This window comes from Rhipicephalus sanguineus, chromosome 10, assembly GCF_013339695.2.
Source record: "Rhipicephalus sanguineus isolate Rsan-2018 chromosome 10, BIME_Rsan_1.4, whole genome shotgun sequence".
In the NCBI taxonomy this organism is placed as follows: Eukaryota; Metazoa; Arthropoda; class Arachnida; order Ixodida; family Ixodidae; genus Rhipicephalus; species Rhipicephalus sanguineus.
Window position 1 is genome coordinate 3,751,682 of NC_051185.1, and position 27,956 is coordinate 3,779,637.

The 27,956-nt window shown below is 44.8% G+C and overlaps 1 protein-coding gene across 1 annotated transcript; it reads left to right on the top strand.

Moving 5' to 3' along the window:
* Nucleotides 1-9,522: 9,522 nt before the first annotated feature.
* Nucleotides 9,523-27,615, top strand: LOC119406837 (acetyl-coenzyme A synthetase, cytoplasmic). Its single transcript, XM_037673574.2, has 12 exons — nucleotides 9,523-9,919; nucleotides 12,765-12,856; nucleotides 15,152-15,255; nucleotides 15,958-16,030; nucleotides 16,748-16,823; nucleotides 17,585-17,797; nucleotides 18,748-18,940; nucleotides 19,246-19,379; nucleotides 22,028-22,160; nucleotides 23,970-24,026; nucleotides 25,602-25,682; nucleotides 27,411-27,615. The coding sequence occupies exons 1-12, from the start codon at nucleotides 9,582-9,584 to the stop codon at nucleotides 27,558-27,560; spliced, it is 1,644 nt and encodes a 547-aa protein (XP_037529502.1). The 5' UTR covers nucleotides 9,523-9,581; the 3' UTR covers nucleotides 27,561-27,615.
* The last annotated feature ends 341 nt before the right edge of the window (nucleotides 27,616-27,956 follow it).

Here is a 27,956-nt window from a genome sequence, read left to right on the forward strand (position 1 = left end):
GGCGGAACGCCGGAAATCTCGGCCCAATGTTGCCGGTGAAAGCCCAACACCGGATGGAAGGCGGTAAAATCGGCCCAATTTTGCCGGCGAAAGACAACGGCTCCGCCGATAACGGCGCCAGGCTGGCAATGCTGGCCCGATGTGGGGCCGCGCACAGCCGCCGCGAAACCAATATCGGCCCGACGTTGTGTGCTGCCTGGGGCTACCATACGTCACAGCTATTCACCATTTTAGCTTTCATGTTCTAAAACTGGCAGTGTTTTACCGTGCGTCTAGGCTTCGCTTGTTCGCTACCTAACGTCACGGCGGGTAGAAAGTCCTCACTCGGGAAGACCATGGAGTTGGTAAAGAAGCTAGAGAGACCAGACCTCTTACTACTGTGTGAAGAGCTGGGAATTAAGGTTGGGAGAGAAGAGAGAGAGTCACAGCTGATTAAGGCTATTCAGGAATGCGGGGCGGAGGATGATGAAATTGAGGAGTGCTGGGAGGAAGTTGAGAAGAACAAAAGATGGGCTGAAGAAGACAGGATAAATGAAAAAAGGCGATTGGCTTTAGCACTTTATCAGGCATCAAGTAACCCGAATAACGAGATAGCACCCTCAGATAAGAAAAAGAAAGGCAGTCCTGCTAAGTCCACGTCTACAGTGAGCCACTCAGAAGATCGAAAGAAAGAAAAGGCGTTTAAGGCTAGGAAGCCGGTTGTATGCCACCGTTGCAAAGAGCTAGGTCACATCGCAATCGGCTGCCGCAAGCCTAGGAATGTTCTCTGTTTTCGGGACAGCAGCGACAATGATCTGGAACAACTGAAACCCCCCATTCAGGAATTAGTTAAGGAAAACGTACCGCGGGACTATGCCGCAACGTTTGATAGTGTACATCCGTACTCTTTGACAAATGAGGTGACCACAGGGGAACTCCCGTGTGCATGGCAAGTAGTTGAAAATGAAAGTGTGTGTTTGCCATTAGCCCGCGTTGAGAGTGAGGGACCGTTCAGACTGCTCGCCCCGGAAACTTTGGTGTCCCAAAACCTGCCCGAGCATTATCCCTCTCAGAATGATGTGGATATGCTTTCGAAAGGCCTTTGTTTTGGTGACGAATCGGCGGCAGCTATGACGGATCCGATGGCCTGTGAGTCTGCTCATGAGGTTCCGAAAGCAGAAAGCGCTAATGAAGCAGACTGTAAAAGTTCAGATGATGAGGCGCTTAGCTTACCACGAGAGGAAGAGGCGCTCAACATAGCGCGAGGTGATGAAGCGCTTAGATTAGCGCGAGGTGATGACTCTCATCAAGGAGAGACATCTGATGGCGAGCCGGCTGGTTTAGCAAGTGTCGATTGTGGCGTTGTTTCTGAAGAGCAGACAGCTAGAAATAACGCCGAGGATAAGCCAGTTGAGCCGCCTGGAGTTTTGAGCAATGTACTTCCGAGTATTATTGCCGAGTCGGGGAGCGTTCCGTGCCGCCCTGAAAGAAAAAGGCGCCAGCGAAAACTTCGGGGAAAGGGGAATGGTCCAAGTTGCCTCGAGCGGAGGCTGGAAACCCCGAAAAAGTTCTCTAAAAGTCAAAAGTTGCGGGTCTCGCACAAATCGAGATTAGGCATAAAACGTGTCGCGAGGGCCAGGAAAAAGAGGACGCCGAAGTGGTCGCCTGGTTTCTTCATCTTTGGTGAAGGCTAAACGGTGGAGCAAAGCGAGGTGGTGCGTACGCGACTGTAACGACAAAGGTCCTCCCCCAGGTTTGCGAGAGGGTGACCGCTGCTCTGGAAGGCTCACAATGAGGAAGCTTAGGCGTCCGGGTGCGTCTTTGTCGGAGTTCGGGGCCCGCGGAACAAAGGTCACCGCCACTGTGTGCTTCGGACAGGTTGGCTTTTTGTCCCTCCGTCGCGATCTGGCCCATCGGCAACTGTGGTATGCGCGTCCCCCCAGAGCACGTCTGAAAGGGTGCCGCATTAAATTACGCAGTGTCACGAAGGATACTAAGAATTTGTCTTGTATCCAGTTTTATTATTGTTTTGTTTAGCTGTCTAACGTTTGCATGTCTGCCGATGAGCAAGGACGGTGTCGATTTTTGAAAGTTTTATTTTCCTCCTCATCTTAACTGCAGACATTGAGATATTTGTTAAACTGCTTGTTTGCTTACATTTTGCAAAAGCTAGCACCCGAGTAGAGGGTTTTGCGCTAATTTTAACAGAGAAGTAGGCTGAGGGTAAAAGCCTCTGTATAAACCTTGTGTAAATTGCAGCACACTTGTTAGTATGCGCATCAGTGTAGTGTAGGTTTTTTGTTTCTCCGTTTGTTTTATTTTCATACGCGCAAGTTTGATTTTGAGTTTTACTTATACTGTGAGAGGCGTAATTCATTAACTACCTCCTTTCGTTTTGTTTCGCCCGTAGCACCTGCGTGCCTTGAACGCTGTGAATCTCTCTGGGAAGTGATACAAAACGTTAGGCTGTTGATTTGCTTCGCACGTAGTAGGTCTGAGTTTGTTATGGCTTCGTTATCTGATTCTTGATTTTCACGAGTGAGCGCACCAATTGTAAATTTCTAGGGAGTTTTACCATAACTGTAACCTGGCATTTCTCGAGGTCAGTTGAGTGCTCTATGTTTGTTGTGCCTCGGGTCTTGCGTGGTTCGTTTCTGGCGTTTGCTGGCCATGGCTCAGGTCCAGAGATTGGTGCAGCCTGCGTCAACGTCTACAAGGGAGCAGATCTACGGTCTCTGCGGAGTGCTTTGGTGCTGCAACCCCTTCGAGACCTCCTGTGACGGTGGACGGGCTGTTATGATCGGCCTGCCTGGCTTGGCGCCGCTTTGACGCACGAGACGTTGCGGCTAAGACTACCCTGATTTCTTCCGGGTCAGCTGTTCCAGAGATGCCCCAAGAGCGGCGACAACACGAAGGTCGTTCGTCTATTATTCTCAGGTTGTCTGCGCCCCTCGTAGAACCCTTTGGGCACGCCTGACCGACTGACAGATTAGGAAGAGTTGTTGGCCGTCGAGGCGGCTGGCTTTGTCGTCAAGGTGCCCCGGACAAAGGACCCAGCGTCTGGGAACCGTCTGCGGATGCTTTTCCCATGTTCTCCGTGGCGCCTTGTTGCCGCTGTTTCCACAATTCGTGGTCTGCCTCGCGCATACCCATCATTGCAACAGACTACGAAATTGACTTCCACGTAAGGCTCAACGTTTTCGTGCTGTGCCGTGTGTGCGCGGTGGGCAGTGTTTTTCCCTCGCCATGGGACGAACTGGACGTGCCTCTTTCTCCTTTCGTGGGTTGGGAAGGAGGCGGCGTTTCACCTTCCCCTTTTGGGGGCGGAGGTGAAGATGGAAATTTTCATTGGACTATCCTGGCCTCCATTGTTTTTTCCTACAGGGAACCCTGGGAAGGCCAGAACATAAAATGCGAGCGCCGATGCGCTCCCGACGAGCTCTCACAAGTTCTCTCAAGCTCTCACGAGCTCCGAGAGCTTCCATGATGCTAACCCCATCATGTAGCAACACGCTACCTGTAAATAATGTAATAAACGTCAACTGTTAACAGCTCCGGGCTCCTCTCCTCGAGATCTCCCCGGGACTCTGGCTGGCTCCGGTCCTCTGGGCAGAACCCCGATTACATCACTCTGAGCTTAATTCCGCTTCCGTGTGGAAAGTCTTATGCCGGGCAAAACGGATGGTGCATCAATTAAGGTTCGTGCGAGGGAGCATGAATTATCGATAATCAATAAAGAGAATGCGCATTTGCCTGCGCATCCGGCCTTGAATGTGTGCTTCGAATTTCCGAGGAATCACAATTTTGGGCAAAAGCCATGATAGCATTGCCCGGGAAGGGATGGAAGCCTTTCATATATCGACAAAAGGGAACGCCTGTGTTAGCCGAACTTGGATTTCTTTGTTGGATCGTGAAATGCTCGAGGTTCTTGCGTGGCCTGTATACTTATTGTAATCTGCTGAGCGTGACAATACGATTACCGCTGTCACCACGTGAGTGAATGAGCATATATTGGCTGCGACGACGAAAAATAAAGTTCGTTGAAAGTTTGCGCTCGTCCGTGTCTTCTGCGTCCTTGTCTATAGTTCGCGCGCAACCATTCTATCCTGACAGGGACGTCGGCGCGAAATTTAAAAATTACGCTTTGACTTTTCTTTTATCTTTCGATAATGAACTTCTAATCACGGAATTAATGCCAGAAAGTGCTCAAAAAATCAGCTTAAAGTAATTTATTGTTTCTCTCTAGTGTCCCTCTAAATGCGTAGCAAGCTTAATCAAAGTCGGTAACACCGTGAAGTCGGTAAAGCGGTGGCCGAGAAAATCGAGTTTTCCGACTTTCAGTACATAATTGGTGACATTACTCATATGTATATTACGATATATAGTACAGTGGCCGTACAAATGCTTTATAATTATATACATCCAGCATAACCGTTTCCTGCGATAGTTGATGCATCACTCACGCGGTTCGCCTCGGTGGTTTCGGTGCTCGGCTGCTGAAGTCGCGGGTTCGATCCCGGCCGCGTCGGTCCCATTTCGATGGAGGCGAAATGCTAGAGGTCTGGTCATTGTCAGCGCAAGTTCAAGAACGCCAGATGGTCGCAGTTTCCGGAGCCATTTACTACAGCGCGCCTCCTAATCACATCATGGATTTGGCACCCCAGTCATTATTGCATTACAACCCTTGCTTGGACAAAGTGAAGAGCGTAAGTTGTAATTATACGAGAAGCTCACTGAGAAATGAAAATCGGATGGTCGTTGACACTAAGAAAACGGAGAAAAAAGAAAAAGGTTTTATCAATTCTCTCGGCCGCGGTCAGGTGAAAGCTGGAGAATATATGTTGCCATAGCTATAGAGTCAAGCGTAAACTTCGAATGACTGCTACATCCTGATGCCATCAGCTATAAAAATAGCACGCATTCAAGGAAGTGAAAACCAACAACAGAACGCGATACAAAAACTAGAGCTATATGTTTTTAATTTCTCTTCTATATTTTTCTAAACAATAATGTCACGCGCTTGTAAGCAGAGCACAAGCCATTGAACTGTTCATTGGGCGAACCTGTGCTCAGCAAAAGAAGTAGCGCTCACAGTGCAACGATCGATAGCGGCGAAGACTATCGTCGGTCGTCGATAAACTGATCGCGTCTATGAAACGCGTCGGCTTTTACACACGCCTGATATAACCTTGCTGATCGCTGGTCCTCGCGTTAGCTCCAGAATAACCTCGACTACAAATAGCTTAACATTAACAGTCCGAAAGTTTCTCAAAGACTGCGGCGCGCCCACGTCGAGCTAGTGCTAACAGCTTTTGTGGATCAATCCCGATCGCATAAACATAAAGAAATAATCGCGCGCACAGTAAAGAAAACTGATTTCGCTGAAGCTACTCTAGTGCTACATAAATATAACCCATGCATATTTGATGATGTCATGCATACTTGGAAGTGCGAATAAAAAGACATGTTCACAAGAGGGCCCTCTTTTGTGAACGTATTCGCACACCTTTCAAGAATTTATCAAGCTAGTTCATGCAAGAACGACTAAATATTACATTTTTTAGAGAAATGTTTCGCAAACACAGCTAGACCTTTAGGCAATCGTGTAGTACAAAGTTGCCAGCACACAGAAAGAAAAATGAAAGTTCCCATGCCGAGACTCCACATTCCTGCGGTCGATCGCACTCGATCGAACCATGGCAGGAGGAAAGGTAAGGTTCCATGATTATTGCGGATAAACAGGGTTTCCCGCGGCTTATTATAGCAAAAGTTGAAACGTACGCGCGGCAGTGATGACGTAAGCGTCTACGGGCGTCGCTCTCGCGATAATCAGCGATGTGTGCCTCTCCCACCATGGCGCGACTCGTGAAGGAAGTCGCGTGTTCTGCTCTTCACGAGGAGAGCGCGACGCTCTCTACGCGTGGGCATTCGTCGGCAGCCATGGTGACGTACAAAAGGGGCTTCCCTTCGTATCAGAAGAAACTTTCCTTCGCCCGCGAGGGCGTTGGCGCGTTTCTCTTCTGTTGTGTGCAAGGTTTGTCCTCATTGCTTTGGAGATGTCCGCGCTCCTCTTGACGTCACGAAACGAGCAAAAAATACAACTGGACAAGTTTTTCCGTGATGGGGAATGTCTGGTTCCTCTGCGCGTGTAGCTGCGTTATTTAGCCGCTATGTGGAAAAAAAAAAAAGCACCTTTCTATACACGGACAAATAATTTACAGCCAGGCACGCTCAGCGTTGGATTGAACCGAGCAGAAGAAAAATGTTTTTCGAGATATCCAGGTGCAGTGTCCACATATATGCGTTTTTGCCAGCGGACCAAGACGATGTATGTACGTTGCGCGTAACATGAATTCAATTCAACCTGCTGTACTGCAATATATTCGACGGGTCCTTCGACGTGTCGTGTTCCAAGAGCAACAGCATAATTTTTCTTTGCTCGAAATGAATACAACTAATAAAAAATCGCGCTTGCATTCCGAGCCTAAGATTTGATTCTTCTTGTGGAAGATGACTGACCGCAGATTAAATATATCTTTAATTACATGCTAATTGCGATTAATTACTGAAACTTGACAAAACAACACATCTTACTTACCTTTTTTGGAAATACAATATCTAGTGCCTTCAAATAATGTTGCGTAAATTTAGCACGTTTCCAGACACACCATATCGCGCGTGGTCGAACCCACGACCTCGGTCCTAACAGAATTCACAGTGCGTCTTCTGCCACTAAGAAAAAGAAAAGAAAGAAGCCCATATATGTGCGAACGCAAGTTCGCGGGTCGAGTGTCGAGCGTATAATTAAACAAATGAAACAAAAATCGAGGATTTGCCACATCACATCATTACTGAAAGAAGAAACATGCATGAGCGAGGCCGAGAAAGTTTTCTTTTCCGCAAACTTCAGTTGAATTGTGCAAATACTTCATTACTGAACTGTACTGAACATTCGTATCTTTTTTTAACCGTACACATTAATTTTAATCATTTTTTACCCCATCGTTGTTCTTGCTGTAAATACGCGGTGAGATAAACCTGTTGCAATGTCTAAGCGTGCAAGTATCGATTCTCTCGGCTGCTGACCCGATCGAAAGACGCAGGTTATTCGATTTTGATTCGTTCGTAAAACCCCAGAAATTATAATTACCAATATATTTAAATCCATGTCATCAATGTTTATAGACTAAATTATTTTCGTTTAATGTATTCCCATGCGTATAATTAATGTTAATCAGCATCACTTTTATACGTGCTGCCTAGGCACTTTCAAGCTGCACTTGGCCAGCTGGGGTGACGGCCCCGACTATTATGTTGGAAATAAACTTTTGAACTACGTTAACCGCGCTGCAGTGTAGTTATGGCATCCGGATAGAGACCCTTTCCATTGGCGGCATTCGACCGCGTCGACGTACGTTAATTATGAACAGCACTGGCGTAGCCAGGGGGTAAGTTCAACTCCCACCCTCCGAAGTTTTTGCATGTGCATATATACACGCACGCACAAACATACATATGGTGTCGTTAACCCCCCCACGAATATATAGAATGCCGGCTACGCTACTGGTGAGCAGTGTTTGAGAAGAGGAAGGATGTCCCACGGCTCGAGCTTCGTCGGGGAGAGTGAAAGAAGGAGAGGAGAGATTAATTTCTCCCCTTGAGAAAAACCGGAGCGTTCGAACCGCACGCTCTCCTAACCACCGCCCTCTCCCTGTTCTCCTCTCCTTCCACGCTGGACAGTGCGGTCATTACATTTCCTTCTTGCACATGTACTTTGCCAAATAATAATTAAACAGTTAAGTACCCCTATTTCAGCCACGACGGGCATCCGAAGCAAAAGCGTGTCATGCCGTACACGCATGCGCATGGTGAACGAGCTACACACACACACACACACACACACACTCACACACATACATACATACATACATACATATATATATATATATATATATATATATATATATATATATATATATATATATATATATATATATATATATATAGTGGATAACGAGAACAATTCTTCTGGCTACTGTAATAAAAATTGTGAAAGACTTCGTACTACAATATAGGAAACAAATATTTATTTTACCCTGACAGTTTCGGCTGGAGGACCGGCCTTCTTCAAAGGATGTAAGTGATATATATATATATATATATATATATATATATATATATATATATATATATATATATATATATATATATATATATATATATATATATCGCAAAGCTCGTCCATCACTGTAGCTCAACTGCAAGCGAAGAAAGAAGAGCAGGAAAGTGGGAGATTCTTCGGATTCCACACTTGACGGGGATATTGCGCGAAGAGAGGGACAGCACGAATTATAAGCGTGCTTTAATATATGGACGGCCGGTATAACGCAGTGTATTGACCGCTGCTTTCACGGTGAGCTGACAAAAATTGAACGAATAAAAAGAAAAATGCTATATAATATCTGAAGATGAGTGCGGATCGAAGGGGGGGAAAAAAAGGTGAATATAATAAAAGCGAAATGCTTTCGCCGCCCGAATTTAATTAAAACGTCCCATTCGTACGGTACGTTCGACCAACTGCAGGATTATAGAGATGAAGAAGAAGGCTTGCTACCCTGCGCAGGAAAGGGTGCAGAGAGGGAGGAGGAAAAAAGGTAATTAGAACGATCTTAGAAATGAAATATATATGTTATTGCGTAATCAGTTAATATGTGCAGAAATTTTCCGACATAATTTACTTGAACTTGGAGATTTTTAGCACATGCGTAAATAAATTACTTAATGCACAGAAAGAAAGAGAGGAAAATCAATGAGGTCAACGCAATTTCGGCTTGCTACATTTGCTGGGGAAGGGTACGTGATACGCGACGAGGAGGATCGAGGATCGAATGAACGTTTGTACACGCGTATTGGCGAGTATAAGTGTTTTTTTCTTCGCCTGAGGTGTGCTTCAAGGGACGGCCCTGCCATTTCTCAATCCTTTTATGATCGAGCGAGAAAGCCAACTCCCAATTTTCATTGACGACAGGCTCAGCCGAGTTTATTCCATTGACGCACGGAATTACAAGCAGTCGCAGCGCCAGCTGGGAAAACCGAAATCGCGAAAGTCGTTTGCACTTTCTGTACTTGTGCCAACCGTGGCTCTTTGCTAAAAACTTCTACACTACGCTGTAAGCCCTCCAATAAAGTTACCTATGCAAGCGGTACCTCTGATCACTTTAAAATACGGTTATTTATTTAGAGAGCCTAAGGAATGAATCAAAATAACTTATATCCTGTTCATAGATGGCGTTAAAAAAAGTTTACTGTAAATTTTTTTAAGTTGTATGTGTTCATAGATGCGTTGTGAAGTTGTTTGTTCTAATCCCAAAGCAATTGGGCACTCAGGCCATATGCAAAACATAAATTGTACTTGCATACCGAGCTCAAATGGTGCGTTGCGATAGAAATCGTATTTTTTCTGTCGAGTGGCTTGTCAAATATGCCGCGAGGGGTCGCTACGGCGCCGTAAAGAAAACTGCCGCGCCGCGGAGGGCTGCAGTTTTCGGCTGGTGCAGTGGCGTGTGTCGTACGTCGTCGACGGTGCAGCTACGGTCGACGCGATGACGAACGAGACGACGACGACCAACGGCACGGCGACGTCGGAGGTGTACCCTCCGCCGGCGCGAGTGCGAGACAGAGCGTACGTGCGAAGCATGGCCGAGTACGAAGAGATGTACCAGAGGTCTCTGCGGGATCCGGAAGGTTTCTGGAAAGCCATAGCGCAGGACTTTTACTGGAAGCACCCGCCCAAGCCGGGCAAATTCGTCGACTACAACATCGATGTGCGCAAGGGCCCCGTGCACATCCGCTGGATGGAAGGCGCCAAGACCAACATCTCCTACAACTTGCTCGACCGAAATGTGGAGCGAGGTCTGGGCGCCACCGTCGCCTACTACTGGTATTATGCTCCTTTGGATTACGCGACGGATAATCGGGCCGCTCGGTTTTAATCCTTTCGCTGCTTGTCTTCGTTCAACGTAGAGAAAACTAGTTGACGCACGACTAGCTTTCGTCGATGCTTCTTTGACATTGAAATACAGGACAGAACAAGTATGGTTTCATCGCGCTTGGAAAATACAACGCACACGATTCGGAAATCGCGCTCTGACAGCACCGTCTTTTCTTTCGAGCTCTTTCGGCGTCGTCGTGCTTCTGTAGTAGCTACGGGTAGCAACTCGCTGCACGTGCTGTCGTCGCTTCTCTTGCGAAACAATCGTTGTCGCGCGTCGCGTTTTGACACCACTCGTGATGGGATCGATTTCCTTCACCCTTCTGGCGTGGATGCGCGAAATGAATAATGCAGTTTCCTTCGAGATCAACCATTGCTTCTTTCATTATACGCATTTTAGGAACGATCGAGCAATGCTACTTGCGCAGTGAGGTACTAAATTACGTATTGAATGCAGTGTCGTAGAAGTATGCGCGGACTCGGTTACCTGGGCCTTATCCCGTTGGAAAAGCATCGCGAGAACAACAGAACACTGGGCGTAGATACGCTTTGATGACTGAGTGCACATCTATCGATTTTTTTTTCTTGATGGTCGACGTCAGGATCATTAGGTCACCCCAAGCATTAAAAGAAAAGGTAAAGAAAAGGCTGTGGTTGTGTGCCGGTTTCCTCGATCGCGGACTCCATCGAGCACTATGCCCGCATCTCGTTAACTTGCAACGTAGTTGCGTACGTATGCATCATAATGGACCGTCTTAAAAAGGCTGCAGCGTACACAGACGGGGGAAGAAGAAACTGGACTCGGCGCGGTGTCCTGTCCCCGTCTGTGTGCGCTGTAACGCTTTTAACACGCATTGCCACCAAGCCATCCCCCGTGAACTGCTTGCACGAGAGCCCGAGCGGCGTGCTGCACGTTGTGTGTGTATGTATACACCCTATGAACGTTGGCACAATGTGATCGTCGAGTTTCGACCACGTGTACGTGCTTGTAAAGAACCCATAAAAAAATGAAAGAGGCCTTCGACTGGAGCGCTTCCTGTCACCTGTGTGCAGTAACGTAGTACGTGTCCCCCACGACCGACAACGGTTTGTCAGTCGCAGCTGTCGCTCACTGGAGCTAAAGTGCGCTCGCGCCGTTACTGTAAACTTATTTTGCTTTCCTTGTGTTTTATTGCGTATCTGCCAGCGCACTAAGCGGTCGACGGCACGCGGGCGTTGAAATGTAACGCAGTCGAAACTTAGTTACCATCTCGAAAGCGTGCTTCACCGCCAGCAAGGTGATTGTGCCGTGAAGCCTTCTTGTCGGTCGTAGCGGAAGTCACGCAATTGACAAGTTTGGCTAGTGGCAACATTCGCGCTCTTTTCTCTCCTGTGTTTCCTTCTTGAAGTGCTGGACACTAAACGCATCGATCGGTTTGTCTTGATTGCTTCCGACCACGCTCCAGAAACGAGTGCCGAAACACCGCAGTGTGCCGATTCCGCCCACCTTCTGCGTTATCACTGTACTCCAGAAAGGAAACCGAAACTGGCTGTAGAAAGGCCGGCAATTATTCACGGCGCTCGCGTGCACTACTTCCTGTTATAATTTTGAGATTCCGGACTTTCATTGAACGCTGAAAATGAATAGATGAAAAAACGTGCCAGTACAGTTTACTAGCTGCAACTCGTGAAAATATTCAAACACATCGTTTGTTCTCCTGCAGCACATTCATAATGTTTTTCTTTGCCACCACATACATCTCGAGTTCACTGGAGGAACAAAATACTTTTTATTATTATTAGTAGTAGTAGTATTAGCAGTTGTTATTGCTGCAGTAAGAGTGTTATATTTGACCTTCCGTGATGGCTGATTGGCAGCTATATATGGTGCTGCACTAGTGAGCACAGGTTCGACTTCTCTGCATTTTGATGGAGGCAAAGAGCGCCCGTGTACTTTTAGCTTTAGATGCATGCTAAAAATGGTCAAAACCAACTGTGTATCATCCACTGTGGCTAAGGCATGCTTTAGTTCAGGGCTGTGGGTTCAGTTCCCGCCTGCATCTCGATGGGAGCAGGACACCCGTGTAATTAGATTTAGGTCCATGTTTAAAAACCTCACCATGACCACGTAATCATGTCATGGTTCCAGCACGTAATAACCAAGAATACATTGTAATGATGTCAAGCGTGGTTTCGCGCCCCATAATTAAATTAATAAAAAGAATTTAGCTTTACTTTTTTCTTTTAAATGTTCCAAATGTAGTGTAGTGTTCAGTCTGGGCAACTGAAGGAAAAAGGATTCCCACATTTACCCGTTAAAGTAAGTGCCAGTTATTGGTGCGTGCCATACTCTGAAGCATCGGTGAATATTAACATGTTGTGGTGGATGTTTACTCTGTTGCATCTAGGCAGGATACATTGGCACAGTTTGTTGGCCGCAACAATATTGTTCTGTATTGAATTAGAAACGAATGCAGCTGAGGGATTATTCAAATTGTTCTGGTGACAATGGCAATAACCCACCAGACGAATTAATGAAGTTCGAACACACAATGGGATTAACGAGCAACTTTCTGCATTTTAAGGTTCCTTCATATGACCTGTGCTTGATGTAAGAATGTGATGCAGTGCTTAAACTTTTATGTAAATATCAACTACGTTGTCTTATAAAGGAACCTCATACTCGACTTGGGAAACTCAGATGGGAACTTTTTCTTCACTAAAAAGGCTGATATAGATGGAAGTAACTTGAAATCGATGATGTCACACTGACTTGTAGTTTAACTTGTATGTTCTTACTAATCGGCCCAACCAGGGAAGGCAATGACCCGGAGGACTGCAGCTCCGTCACCTACCAACAGCTGCTAGATGGCGTCTGCCAGTTCGCCAATGTGCTCAAGAGTCGAGGTGAGGGCATTTTCATCCCCGTGGCATGGTTCACGCCTCTATTATTTGTTATAGTGAACGGTCTCCCTGTATTCCGCAGCTAGTTGTGGTAAGTTCATACCGGCCTCGTGCCGACGGTGCTCAGCCTTAATTTGCTGTGCGCGAGCATGCGTTGAGAGGGGGCACCACAGGCATAAAATTGGTTGCAAGAAGTGCTGGATGCCAAATGCCGAATAATTAAGGGAAAGCTGTAGGAAAGGAACTTCTGGCTTCGACTCGCTCAGACTTTTGCACAGAATAGTTTAATGCCATGTTTGGCTGCAGTAGTGGCATTTAGAGTAAATCAGAGTGTAATATAAATCAGGGGCATAGTCAGGTGGGGGTAGCTAGACCCTCTCACACGCCCTGACAAATTGGGGGGGATCAACTCTGGCTACACCTTGACTATGTTATATGCCTTGTCTCTGGCTGTGTTATAAATATCTGACAGTGTTCTACATCCAAACATGGTGTTGATGGAATCCGACTGCAGACGAGCCTAGTTGTTTAGCAGGAGGAGCTATTTATGCTCTTGCATGGCACTGTGTAGTGCCCATGGCTTTTTTATGCAGTGTGACCACATGTGAGCCCATGCAAGTGCAGCATGTCAGCGACTGTAACCGTGTGGAAATGCAACTTCCTTTACAAATTAAGAGGAGTAATTGTAGCTGCTAATGGGGAGGCAAGATGGAATATTGCTGTGGTGTAGACACTGCATGACTGTGCCCAAGAAAGGTGTGGACACTAGAAAGTGCGAATTAAGGAGAATGATCTTGGCCAGTGTAGTTCTAAAGAAAGCTGTGTGGCTGTGGCGCAGCACTCGGACAGTGGCCGGCACACCTGCTTCTTCTAGTCGTTGTTCAGTTGAGAATGTGTCCTCGTTAATGCTGCTAAGGGAACCGAACGAGTTTTCGCTTTCTTCCTCCTGTGCTTCAAATTACTTCGTGCATGCCCTACCATCTGTTGGCTCTAACACTTGGCTCACTTGCCTAAAATGGCTGTCCTGGAAAGGCAGTGCTTTGATATCTGCACCAAAATTAATCTTGCTTCAAGTTTCCTTCTGAGGAAATTAGCTGCAGTTTTGTTCTGCGTTTAGGTAAGTTTCTTAGGTAGACCCTTTCATCATTTCGTAAAACTTCCCTCCTTGCAGATTTCCATTTGCCTATTTTTCTAATTAGAAAAAAAAATTATTTGCTCCTCTAGGCAAGGGCACTACAGTGGGGGATGGGAACAGAATAAACACACACGCACACACACACACACACACACACACACACACACACACACACACACACACACACACACACACACACGGCAAGACAAATACAGTAATAATAACAATAAGCTATTACTCTTCTATTAGTTCTATGCAGTAGACTGTCTAAGCTAAATACAAATGGAAGTTGGAAATATTTGCCTTAAAGGGGTACCGACACAATATTTCGTGGGCAGAGATAGCCTGCGGAATCGATTCCAGTGAATATGCTTATATCATCTGCAAAATACCAAGAGCGAATATAGCTTAGAAGTTATTTTAAATGAATTTTGAAGTTTGCATGAGCGATTGACATCCTCACGCTACTGACACCCTCAAAGGGGACCCTCGGGGACCCCCTGCTTCCCTCACGTGACCACACTGCAACAAGTTATGACGACGTCATAGCCACCATGTATTTTTGCCGCGTTTGCTCCAGCAGCCTAGTTCTCGGCGGCTGCTCGCGAACTGTGCGGAAGTGCGTCACATTTCTGTGTGCTGACGTGATCGAGCGCTGCACCCGCTGGGTGGTGATAGTTGCACCCGGAGGCTTGTCGTTTTTGAAACCAAAACTGACACTGGTCAGTAATGAGGAGCCTGTAATTAATTATCTGTCGTGCACTACAGCAAACGATGTGCCGTGTTATGAATAACAGGCCCCCAGCAACACATTGCAGCAAAAAAATGCGAGGCCAAAATTTTTGTGTCAGTACCCCTTTAATACAAGTCTAGGTCTGTGTGGAACCAGGATTATGTGTCTCGTCTTTTGACAATTCATATTAGCAAGATAGATATTTGTATACTGCATTTTTCTTAGTATTCTCCAGTTATACTACTTGCTAGCAGTAGTACTAAAATTTTGTGGATCTTTTTTTAACTGCACAAAAGCTTTTTCTTTAGTATAGCATGCAAATTATGGCTGTGTGTAGTCGTTGCTCCATGAGCAGTGTGGCAGGCATAGTGGCTTTACAGCATGAACCTTGCTATTGGTTGTGACTTGTTGTTGTGTGCATACGTCGCAGGCCTCAAGAAAGAAGACACAGTTGCCCTGTACATGCCCATGATCCCAGAGTTGGTCATTGCCATGCTGGCCTGTGCACGAATTGGAGCTATTCATTCTGTTGTGGTACGTACACCCGTTGTGACTTCACCGGTGTTTCCTCCATTTGCACAATGTAGACTACGATTTTGAAGGCCACAAGTTGTGCATAAATAGCCGACACATTAGGTTCACCGAATCAGATCTTCAATGACTGTGCCCGTTGCTATCATCTTAGTGCAGGTGCTCTCTGCTTTGCTGGGCACAAGCTGGCCCTGTAGAAAGTTTAATCCTCACCAGTATGGCTGCCAGATTTTTCACCACCATGAGGGAATACATGGAGTTACCATAAAAAAATACTTGGATAAACTTCAGTTTTAAATAACTCAAGCACATGAGTGAATACAACGTAGTTTAAACTACTTAATAAAGAACACACTAGGCAAGCAGTAGAGCGCAAGTTTGGTGTCTATTAAGTGTCACTTGGTGTTAAAATAGACGCGTAAAAGAGAACAATTGTCATTAGTAAAGGTTTTGCTGAAGGAAGCTGTCGAATAATATGGCCTTGCACCACCAGTTGCATGGTTAGCTCACACGGTGGAGTGACCCCTTTTGAAAGTCAGTTTATTTTGTTATTCTTGGCAGTTGTCTGGATTACACATACTCTTCATGAAAGCTCTACTTTTGATGAGGCTGTCAAACATTTCATTCCCATTACATTTTCTTCGTGTGATCATTGCTGTAATGACGGCTGCATTTACAATGCCACGACTGCAGAAATATTTCTAGTTTGCAGGTTTCTCATCCGAATCTCTGGCTGAAAGGCTCAAGGATGCCAAGTGCAAAGTTGTCATCACAGCCGGTCAGTAAATGGGTCACTATAAGCTTCAACCGATAGAGTGCTAATGTGTAGCACTGATGCTTAGAATTTATACACAGCAATTAACTGTATTATATAAAAGTAACAGATTGCACAAAACTGCAACTTTCTCTATTGGACTGGTCACAAGCCATTTAGGCTATCAGTTAGATTATTAATGTCAGAAATTTTTTAAATTGTGTAATAAAATTACCTTTTTTTGAAAGATTGATTGATCGATTGATTAACTCCACAGTGTTACTGTACTAGCTGGAATGCACAGGATTGTGATGGCCTTTGTGGAGATGACATTGGATTTACCTTTATTGCTACTAACACCTTATTCCAAGCGACAAGAGAGCTTGCTGGATAGCACTTTATTCTTTTTACTGCTCTTAAAGGCACATTTCCCGTGGGGCCCAATGATTTGGTGACTTGTCCCCATTATCCTAAATGTAATTATTTGTAACTGGAGTACCACATTAGTGGATGTATATCTGCGAAGGAGTAGGACAATTTTTGTCCAGGAATTGCATGTTGCCAGTGCAAATGATCACTCACCTTTGTTCTTTATGTCTTGATGCAACTTCTTGCTATTCTTCTAATGATTTAGAACTTTGAGGCTTTTACCAGCAAGTGTGAATGCGGAACAAGGGTTCCTTCCCGCATACACAGCGTTACGATGAAGGCAGCGTACTGCATTTGCATTTTGCCTTCCAGACGGTGTCTGGCGCGGGCCAAAGCTCATCAACCTCAAGGAGATTGTGGACCATGCTGTCGGCAAGGCCAAGGAACAGTAAGCGTCCTTAATGAATACGTTTTGCTGTTGGTAAAAAATATTCTGTGGAAAAGCGGTCATTTACCCTAGTATAGAAGCGTTTTCGAAAACTCGCACCGTGCTAAAAGATAGGGTGGCAATGATAGTGCCCTCCAGTGAATGTAAAACACGTGAACCGAGATATCTGGCAGCGCTTCCTGTAACACTTGAAGGCAAAATCCTGCTGCACTCTGTTATGCATTAAGTTACGCAATTTGTGACCACAGACTTCCTGCAAGACGTAACGAGCTGCAGTGCGAGAGGCATGCATTAAATTACATTCTCGGTCGACTGTATCGTTCCTCCCTCTTCCCACCTTGAAGCCTTCTGCTCATCACATGGTGTGGCACTACCTCTGGGATCGGTCCACCTTTGAACATATGGCAATATCATATTATATCGTCATATGACGTCATCATGATGTCGCAAATTTTGGCTCCACGCTCTGCTTGCTCGGAGACGGTCACATGGGCTCGTGTACCAGTTTTTTTCCCCTGCCACGTTTCACTCGAGGTCGCGACACTCGAGACACTTGAGGCTTCCACCTCGAAAAAGGTGCGGTCTTTGAGCAGTCATGTGCCTCCTTTGGTACTTAAATGCAGTTGTGTCGGCGAAGACACGTTTGAGCCAGTTTGGCCTCAATCGTTGCCATTCGTGTGCCAAAAACAACGCGGATTGCGAGCGCCTTTTGCAGATGGGTCTTTGCAGTTGAATGTCCACCCCTCCCTTGTGATTCTCAGAGGCCACGAAGTGAAGCAGACCATTGTGGTGCGGCACCTGACGTCCCACGAAGTGCGCCGCAAGGACACGGGCAAGCGGCCCTTCTCTGGGCTGCAGGTGGCCTGGAATGCGGAACAAGATTCTTGGTGGCACGAGCTCATGGCCAACCAGCCCACCACCTGCGCCCCCGAGTGGCTGGACGCAGAGGCTCCCCTGTTCCTGCTCTACACCAGGTGTGGTGCCTGTTGTGATGGCATTTGCACACCTCTTTCTTTATTGATTTATTGATTAAAGGCAAGCATTGCCTGACTAGGCTGTGCCGTTCGTTTGCAATCAAAAGGACAGCGAAGAAGAATGACCAGGCATGACTAGCACTGGGCAAGTCTGGTTCTTCTTCACTGTTTTCAAATCGCTGGTTTTCTCTTTCGACTATAGCGAGCCAACTTGCCCAGCAAGCAGGATTACTGAAATTCTATTGCAAGGAAGAGAAGGGGTTAATATGTTGACTTGTGCATTTTCAGTAATTAAAGTTCTCTTTATTCTCAAGTCAGTCATGTTCTATTTTTGTACTATAAAAATGATCAACTCTCAGGCTCAAAATACATTGGCAACTTGCTATCGGTTATATTGATTCTGAGCAAAGAAGAATTCTAATTTTTGTGTGGCTCCTGGAATGTGGCACATTGAATGGCTCGTCAAACATGTGTTTTCAGCAAAATGATTCTCTGCAGCATTACACAGCACAATGAAGCTGAGAGAACGTTACTTCTCCACTCGGGAAGCATGTACAAATGTGAACATTGCGTTTCAAGCCTGTTGAACTATCTCCAGTTGACGTGCACAATTGTACACACTGCCACTGAAGGAGATACTATGTATGGGAGCTGCTGAATATAACTGCACCATTTCTAGAAATGTGATGTCAATCGTATTCAGAGCACAAGAGAGCCAACCCACACTATTTTGTTGCCATGTTTTATTGTTGCAGGCCTTTGTGGCTGGTGAATAAGATCGCTGCAATTAACATCATAACTGCCTGCAGCGCACATAACACAGTCACATGCCTCTGAGTTTGCACATGCATTAAGGTTGCAGTTCTAAGTGAAATAAAAATATGTTAATCACCACATCCATCGGCACTTACGCAGGACAAGTAGCCAAATAAAAAAATGTACTGTTCCAGTGGATCAACGGGAAAGCCCAAAGGCATCGTGCACACTGTGGCTGGCTACATGCTGTTCACTGCCACTACCTTCAAGTACGTCTTTGACTACCACCCCGGCGATGTTTACTTCTGCGCCGCTGACATTGGCTGGATTACCGGCCACTCATACGTCTTGTATGGAGTCCTTGCCAACGGTGCCACCAGCGTCATGGTAAGTGCGTCATTGTGGTCACCTACATAAATATAATTCCAAACTACAATTAATGCTTTACTCGACTCGTGTCTAACAAAGGGACAAGCCCCTTGATACATTCCCCTTCATTCACTTATAAAGTAATTTAGTGATATATGTATAATGGTCATACTGCTGGGTGCCAGTTTCCCCAAGAGAGGATTGTTTGGAGCGAAAATGCTTTTGTAATGCGGAGTATGAAATAATTCTTTGTCCAGCCAACATTGTTCACAGGTGTTGTTGAGGTACTTCTGATGCCTCAGTTGTGTGGCTGTGGTGTGCAGTTTGAGGGGGTGCCGTTCTTCCCGGATGCAAGCCGCTACTGGGCCATAGTGGAGAAGTACAAGGTCACTCAATTCTACACAGCACCCACTGCCATACGAGCCCTCATGAAGTATGGAGACTCCTTTGTTCGCAAGTGAGTGTGTCGTTATCTAAATACTACACATCGTTGTATTACTGGGCATTCACTGGGCCAATTTTGATGTGATTTGTTCTAGCTGAAGGACAGCACTCGGTGACTTTTGGGAGCACATTTGTCTATCTTAATCGCTTGCCGTCAGAAAATATCAAGAAAAGTGAACTGTCAAGTTTGCCGTTATGCTGCAGAAATAGTGTAACGTCGCGATTACATATGGACATGATACATATATAGAGCAGACAGAATGTACAGATTAATCACTGGTCTGAAGTATGCCAATATTTTGTCTGTAAAAATTTTTAAAATACTGATGTGTCAATTAGTTCGCCAAAGAGAGTGCATGTACTGCCACATTCAGTAGTGTGAGCTGTGGCTGGTTGAAAGAAAAGCCCCCTGTTTATTATGTCGTCCTTTGCTGCACAATACATCTGGCCTCCCTTCACACGCACAAAAGCAAAGAAGCCATGACAAGCTGCTGACTGGGTATTGTTAGAATGAACAGTGCTTATAGAAGGCCTTTCTTTCTCTTGCATTCTGAGGGTGTGCTGATGCAGTATAGTGGGCTCCATGGGAAGCTTGCATGCCAGAACTATATAATGTGATTTAGTATGAGGCATGCCATAGTGAAGTGGCCGGTATTATTCTGGACTAATTGCGTTACAGTTTGAAATTTGATACCACTGCGATTGTCGTTGATGTGTATCAAGGATAATGTAGGCATCAAGGCTGAGCCTTGGGGGATGCCAGACTTAAAGGGACACTAAAGAGAAACAATGAATCGGTTTAGATCGATAAAGTGTGCTCCGAGAACTCTAATGTCGTTAATTTCGCCATCATAGCTTTATTAATAGAGGAGAAAATCAAGTTCAAAGTTTCATTTTTAAATTTCGCACCGAAATCTTCTCGCGTGACGTCATGAATTTCAAAGTGTATTTATCGCATTTTGGCGTCATTGGCTGAACAAAAGTACCCTAAACTTGGTATGTTAAGTCTATGGCCCCCTCAGAGGACAATGTGCTTCATTTTTACCTATTAGGAAGTACGTAGTCCCTAGTAGGTGCATTCAAAACATGTGCCGTCACGGCGAATGGTGCGGAAACTTCAAGGTGGCGTCGCCACCCACATTTTGTTTTTGCGGGTTTTCTCTCTTACTAAGCGTCTTCTCGCAGCAAGCATGGTGTTTTTGGTATCGTGAAAGAGTACTTTACTAATATGAGAAAAATCGTTTTGCTCTTTAGTGTCCCTTTAACGGGTTGGAAATATTAGAGCAACGCGACTTATGTACCATAAGTAATCTTGGATCCAATTAATAACTGTTTATATAAATGTTGATTAGTTTCATTTTATGTATTGTGATTATAAGCCACATGGTGAAAAACTTTTACAGTATCTACAGATATAGTATCCGTCTGTACATGGTTGTGCAAGTGACGATCGATATTGGTAGTTGAAAAAGTTTTGACTCACAAGATGATCGTTTCTGGAACCAATGCTGGTTATTAAATAAAATGCTGTTCCTTATGTAGTGTGTTATTTGAAAGGTTAAGATATGCTTGAATAACTTGCATGCAACTGATGTTCTGGGCCCGTGATTTGTCATATTGTTTTTGTCTCCTGTTTTACAAATAGGTATCAAACACGCAATTTTTTCACGTAACATTATCACAGCTCACATCCCTTACATATCATTGTAAATCACGGAACACTGTTACTCCTTTTTCCTGGCGCTCTTTGGCCAAGCATGGCTCTTGCGCCGATAAAACCCACATATCATCATTATCATCATCAATTGTTCGTCTCTCTGGTAGTGTCAGAAATGAACGTTGAGAAATGAAAGCAAGTTTCAATGGTGAGCAACTTTTAGCACTTTGATTTGCTGGCCTTTAGAATACTGGTAGATGTTCGATGGCCTTCAAAACACCTTCCCAAGTTACCAGGAAGCTTGGTGTAGGTGCAGAATTCAACCTGAAGTATTGGTGGAAGATGTACGTTTAAGCAATGAAAATATTAAGTGCTAACAAAGTCTCAGATCTTAAAGGGACACTAAAGAGAAACAATGAATTGGTTTAGACTGAGAACTCTTGTGTAGTTTATTTCACCACCATAGGTTTATTATTAGAGGAGAAAACCAAGTTCAAAGTTTCATTTTTAAATTTCGCGCCGAACTTTGTAATTCGTGACATAAAAGACTTCAAAGAGCATTTAACGTATTTTGGTGCCAATGGCTCGACGAAATTTCCACAAACTCGTTATGTCAAGTCTCTGGCCCCCTCAGAGGACAATGTACTTCGATTTAACCGATTAGGAACTACGTAGGCCCAAGCAGGCGCCGTCAAAAATACGTGACGTCACGGCAAATGGTGCGGGAATTCCAAGGTGGCGTGGCCACCTATATTTTCTTTTTGTGCGTTTTCTCGCTTATTAAGCGTCTTCGCGCAGAAAGCGTGGTGTTTTTGGTATCGTGGAAGACTACTTTACTAATGCGAGAAAAATCGTTTTGCTCTTTAGTGTCCCTTTAAAGGAAGCCAGAAGCCCGAGTTTTGCAGGCTGCTGTGGTAGCGTGCAATGAGATGTGCAAGATGATGTAGTCCTGTAGGGAGCTCATTGAGTTGTGTTGTACAAGGTAATGTCCTTGTGCCGTGCAGACACGACAGGAAATCTCTGCGCATTCTGGGGACTGTTGGCGAGCCCATCAACCCAGAGGCCTGGCTGTGGTACCACAAAGTGGTCGGGAATGGGAACTGTGCTATTGTGGACACCTTCTGGCAGACAGAGACGGTAGGCCCAAATGTTTGTTGAGCACTGCTACCACTTCACGAGAGCAGGTAAAGGGCTCTGACCTTGGTGGCAACAAAAAGATGCTAGAGTGGTTCTTGATTGTCTCACGGATGAATCTCGTGTCTTTTTATTACCATGCAGGCTACAACCGCTTGAAAAGAAATGCGAAACAGCAGACAATGTAGATGCCGCACTGTTTGCATTTCTTTCAGTCCCCATAATTCACTTTGCAGGAAAGCCAGTACTTCTGCCTGCTCAGATGAGTTCTGCAGGAAGCCTGCAGAGTGGAGGGAGGTTAATGGAAAGGGAAATGTATCTGCAAATGAACTCTGTGCACATTTCCTCTTTCTCAAAATGTGCATGTGCACCAATCTTCGTTTCTGTCTATCATATCTAACCAACTATGTGCACATAATTCTAAAAGCTGAGAGGAGAAGAGCAGTGCAACAGCTTTGAGGGTGGTGGTAGAAAACCACTTGCTCGTAGCACTAACCAAAAAGATTGTGTAGGTTGCATTAGGCATAGGGCTCTGGACCACCGCGTAAGCACCCTACCAATTGGGCTATCCTCAAGTTGAAGGCCAATTGATGAAAGAGGAACAGTGCCAACCTGAAGAGGGGGCCCACTGCAAACACAACATCATTAGTAGATGGGTTGGGCAATCAGACAAGCTGTCTTAATGTCATTAGTAGAGCTGTGCAAATAGCAAAATTTTGGGTGCGAAGTGAATTGGAATATTGAAGTGCGAGTGTGAATCGAATCGAATATTTCTCGAATATTTTTTCAAATACTTCCAAGTGAAATTGCAGAAAAAAAAAGTTAGAAAGGAATACTAAGCATATTTTTATGAGATAGCAACATGAAAGTGTTTCTTTTCGCTAGGTTGATGAAGCGCTGGTGGGGTGGTGTTTCATAGTTGTCTTTCTTATTAAGAGTGAGGCAATGTAGAGGCCGAATTGTATTTATGTACATGATTTGGTGCAATCAAAGTGTTGCCGACAACACTTTACACGGGATAGGCAGAGATGCCATTTCCTCAGCCTCTCCTCCTCTTTCAACTTCTGTGGAAGCCCAACTGATGTGGCAGACAAGGGTGTGTTCCCTTCAAGTCCGGAGTTCCAAATCTGCCTCGCAGACGTCGATATATAAGAACATCTGAAATTTTTGATGCTAAAAAGCTTCGGCTTCCGATTTTTCGGACTTCCTGCCCAAATTTCAGGTCCAAAACAGCATTAATTGAGCCCCCACCTCTGCCACATCTTTCATCTCCATTTTTGTAACCAGTGTTTTCTTGAGTTTATACATTTGCGACCGTAGCAGAGCTTGAAAGGCAGCTTTGCCGCAATACCGGGGTGTGATGAGGTGAAGCATATTGAAAATCTAGGGACCACTTCCAATCAGACGTTGACTGTGCCTTGGCAAAGTTCGACCGTAACGGTGCTTGAAAGGCAGCTTTGCCGCAATACTAGAGTGTAATGAGGTGAAGCATATTGAAAATTTGAAGCGTTCACTTTCAATCGGACGTTGACTGTATTTGTTTTTGGGAAGTTCGAATAGGTCGAATAGTAAAATTCCAGTGTGAATCGAATTGAATAGCAAACACTATTCGGAAAATATTCGAAATTTCGAATATGAATATTCGCACACCCCTAGTCATTAGACAAGTAACACCTGTGAAACGGCTGTCTGGGCAAGCATTATGTCATACTTTTATTTATTTATTTTTGCCCAAAGTTGCAGTGATGCTAATTCATTACATTCATGCATAGGTGTGATAAGCCGCCTTCTGCTTTTTTTTTTTTTTTCTAGGGAGGTCACGTGATAACGCCTTTACCAGGAGCCACCCCTACAAAGCCGGGTTCTGCGGTAAGCTTGGTCACTATAGAAACAAAGCGCTCGCAGCTGCATTGTATATTTTGAGCAGTGCACCACTAATTGTGTAGTGGCAACATGTGGTACCAGTCACACACGTTCTGTCGTCTGCTAGTCATAAAGAATCACATTTTCCACACATCTGGATAATTGCTGAAAGGTGTCCTGCACTACACAGGCTCTGACATTGGTGGTATCTGCACCTGTATTTCTGGGGCCAGAACAGAGCAATACGATACAACATAAGGTTTGCTTTGTGTGCACCACATGAAAAGGATTTTTCGCAAGCTGGCTGCTGGTTTACATGGAATTCTTAGCTGATACAAATAAGTATGTATTTATATGCCTGTATTTTTTTGTACACAAAAGATTGCTTGGTTGGTTGGTTGGTTGGTTGGTTGGTTGGTTGGTTGGTTGGTTGGTTGGTTGGTTGGTTGGTTGGTTGGTTGGTTAAAAGCAGCAGCTGCAAAAACCTCAAGCCTCAAATGTGGATCGTACAAACATCTTACCTGTGCATGCAAGTGAGGATGATGATGGTGGAGGCCTTCTTTATGGATGTGGTGACATATTTGGTGGAGTACATCATGGTGTTACTCTTGACAAGACCAGCATGCATCTGTTGAGGCCCAATTCTCAGTGGCCAGACTCCACCATATGTTTGTGCTGCACATGTTAAGGCTACTCCCATGTGGTAGGTAAGAGCCACCTTTAGTGGGGAAAAAAACAACACTCGAATCAGGTTGACAGAAAGTCCTCCTGTCTAGTACATGAGACCAGAGCCATAGTCACTGCGGCGGTCTGCCATCTTCTGTGTTTTCTTTTTTTGCCCACTTTCAGTTTCTCTTAGCTTATCATTTCTACGCTTCAAACAAAACTGCAAGTCGTAGCCTCTCCTATTCATCGTAAAAGAAGGTAAGGCATGCAAACACGGACACAGGAGAAGAGATCGAGACAACACAAAAACAGATTATCCAATGAAAGGGTGCACAGCAGCAGAAAACTCATCTCCTCATATGCAGATATGGTAGAGTCACCTGTCAATCCAGCACACTTGGGGGGGTCTACACGAGAGATCACTAGTCAAGCATTTCAATTCTTTATGCAAGTTGATCGACGACTTGCTCACGCATGCACTCTCACAGCTATTGATATGGCAGGCCTCAACCATTAGACATGTTTCTTTGTTTTTGTGCCTGCATAACACTGCGCATTCATCGAACTTAGGTGTGCATTTACACTCTCGACAATGTCAACGTAGATGAGATGGTGAGCCTCCGCTTGATAACCTCTTATGCCGATTAACTCAGTGGGTCGTGTGCCTTACGTAGATAAATTTGGTGTCTGCTTTCTTTTCCGCCGCAGTGCGCCCTTTCAGTTGATAGTCGGTGTTTGTGCTGTTCTCTTCCCTCGAGTGCTTTGCCTTCTTTTATGATGCAATACTATACGTACTTCACCTTGGCTCCATCATCTGTTGGCTTCGTATAGCTTCCTGTGGTTTGTGTTTGAATGGTTGCATGTTTTGCGAGATGGTATTGGGGCTTTGCAATGTATGCTCTTCTCCACATGCAGACATTCCCGTTCTTTGGTGTGGAGCCTGCGATTGTGGACGAGCAGGGCAAGGAGCAGGAAGGAGAGGCCGAAGGCTACCTGGTCAGTTACCTGTGGCGCACAGTGGCAGCTGTGCAGCATGGGGAAACTTAGGGCTGTGCAAATAGTGAAATTTCATCTCAAATCGAAATTGAATCGAATAGTGCCGAATGGTGGCAAAAAAAAGAATCGAATATAGAATACAAAAAACTTTATTGAAAATTGAAAGAAAGAACAAAGGTAACGTTGAGCTTCATCGTCATGAGTGCTCGAGAATCTTCAGGCGCCCATTCACAGCAGCGCTTTAACTGCGCGCCGGTACGATGAGAGTTTCTGAACGAGTGGTGCGGTGCAGCAGTGGCAACTAAACAGCGGCAACAAACTTTAACGGGTGAAGCCAATTACCGAGGGTTTTGCGGGCCAAAGTCGGGATGTTTTGCTGCGTTTGCCGCATATGCGACCGAACTACTCGAGAAGTCCGTGCCTTCGTTTTGGAAGCAAAGTTGTCAAGGGCTTGACAGTTTTCTCATGCATTTTATTACGCGTGAAAATGATGTAATCTCCTTTAAAATAAACATGCGCTCGCTTTTGAACCAGGATATTTGTCAAAGTTTTAACGAAACGCCTACCGTAACGAAGTTAGTGTTAGTTTTAGCCACCCCACCCTAACCGAGTTGCACGGTTGGCCTTTGTCACGTTTTAGTTATTTGTCTTGTCAAATTATTTGAAACTTTGAATACTAGCTATTCGAAAGCCGAATCGAATTATTCGATTAGGTACTATTCGATTCAAATTTGAAACTCGAATATTGGCACACTTCTAGTGAAATGTAATTTTGAAAGGCAAACCACTCCTGCCCCTTAGTGCATGTAAACAGAACTTTGGGGTGGTAAAACCGTGTTTTTAGTGTGGTGTTTAACATGGTGGTACGGCTTATGATCGTCCTCTGGTCCTGGCAAGCATATGTATACATATTTATGTTTATCCAGGGCACGGGTAAATATTAGCACACAAATATACATTAACCCAGCAAGTCTCATCGAAATCGATCAATATGTAAGAAAATTTTAAGTGCCATGTCCTTCGTTAAAAAAGAAAGCTATTAAATATTGAATAGAATAACTCACATTTCCCATGTGGCATAATAAGAAATCGGGCTTACTACGTATTCTCGTTGACACATGTATGTAGTACTATGCAGTATCGTTCACAGATAGTTCCCAATATCTGAACTGCCTGAAGCACGTTACCAGATGTATGCAGGTACATTGTTGTGTTTGCCAGAGACAAAAAGAATGATACCAGAGCATAGGCTACTTACCTAAAAGCAAGCCATTCTGAATGAATGATTGGATATTATTGGGTGCAAATAACGCACCCCATGCAGTTGTTAATGAGTTGCTGGCCCTGCACAGCAACTGCAGCTGTCCCGTAAAAAAATCGTACAAAACAGTCCTCGCATATGTCATTTCATCTTCATCAGGATTCTGTTTTTATGCTTTGAAAGGCCTAAATATTCAGAAGAGTTCTTCATGCTTCAGCAAAAGGTTAGGTATTTGATTTATGCAATCTAGCTTCATTCCAGGCTAGTTGCTGATTTAATCACACTGGTCTTTGTGTCTCGAATGTAACGAGCTATTTGGTGAAGCTTAGCGGTTTTGTAGTGACCTCGTGCTATGTCAAGGCATTCTAGTGCTACTTTTATGCCATGTTTCCTTGCTTTTTTTTACTCTGGCTAAGACCAGACAAGCTTGCAGACAAGCACATTGACCCTTTCTCTTTGTTGCACAGGTATTCAAGAGGCCCTGGCCGTCTATGATGCGAACAGTCTACAATAACCATGTTCGCTTCGAGACCACATATTTCAAGAAGTTTCCTGGCTACTACTGCACTGGTGATGGTGAGATAGTGCCCCTGTTAGAACTTGTGTTGGCTGTGTGATGAGCTTTATAGAAAACTGTGGTCTGCATGAAAGAGGTTGTTCCAACGTCTCATCTAAAAAGCAAGATAAGTGCATGATCGTGAGTTACGCTTCCTTTTAGCAACAAGCAGGTGGTGATTTTCATATCGCCATATTCCCTATGGCAAGATAGAATTGAGAGAGCCCCCCATAACATGCTCATTATGGTATAGCAAGAATGGTTATTGTTTATTACTTTAAGAGCCTTCAATATAGCCTTTGACATCATTGCTTCTTTGGCGTTGGCACGTAACTTTTTTTTGAATGACACAAAGCTAGGGATATGTAGTGCTTGTGTCTGTTTTTTTTTGTTCAAGTGTCATCCCTAAACCAAAAGAATGGCGGATTACCAACTAGCCCAAACCAGTGCCTTGTCA

Bases quoted from the DNA above. Each gene is read 5' to 3' on its own strand.
- LOC119406837 (XM_037673574.2), top strand. From the start codon at position 9,582: ATGACGAACGAGACGACGACGACCAACGGCACGGCGACGTCGGAGGTG. The intron at 16,031-16,747 runs GTCAGTAAATGG...TTTGCCTTCCAG, and splicing joins CAAAGTTGTCATCACAGCCG to ACGGTGTCTGGCGCGGGCCA. The intron at 25,683-27,410 runs GTCAGTTACCTG...TTTGTTGCACAG, and splicing joins GAGAGGCCGAAGGCTACCTG to GTATTCAAGAGGCCCTGGCC.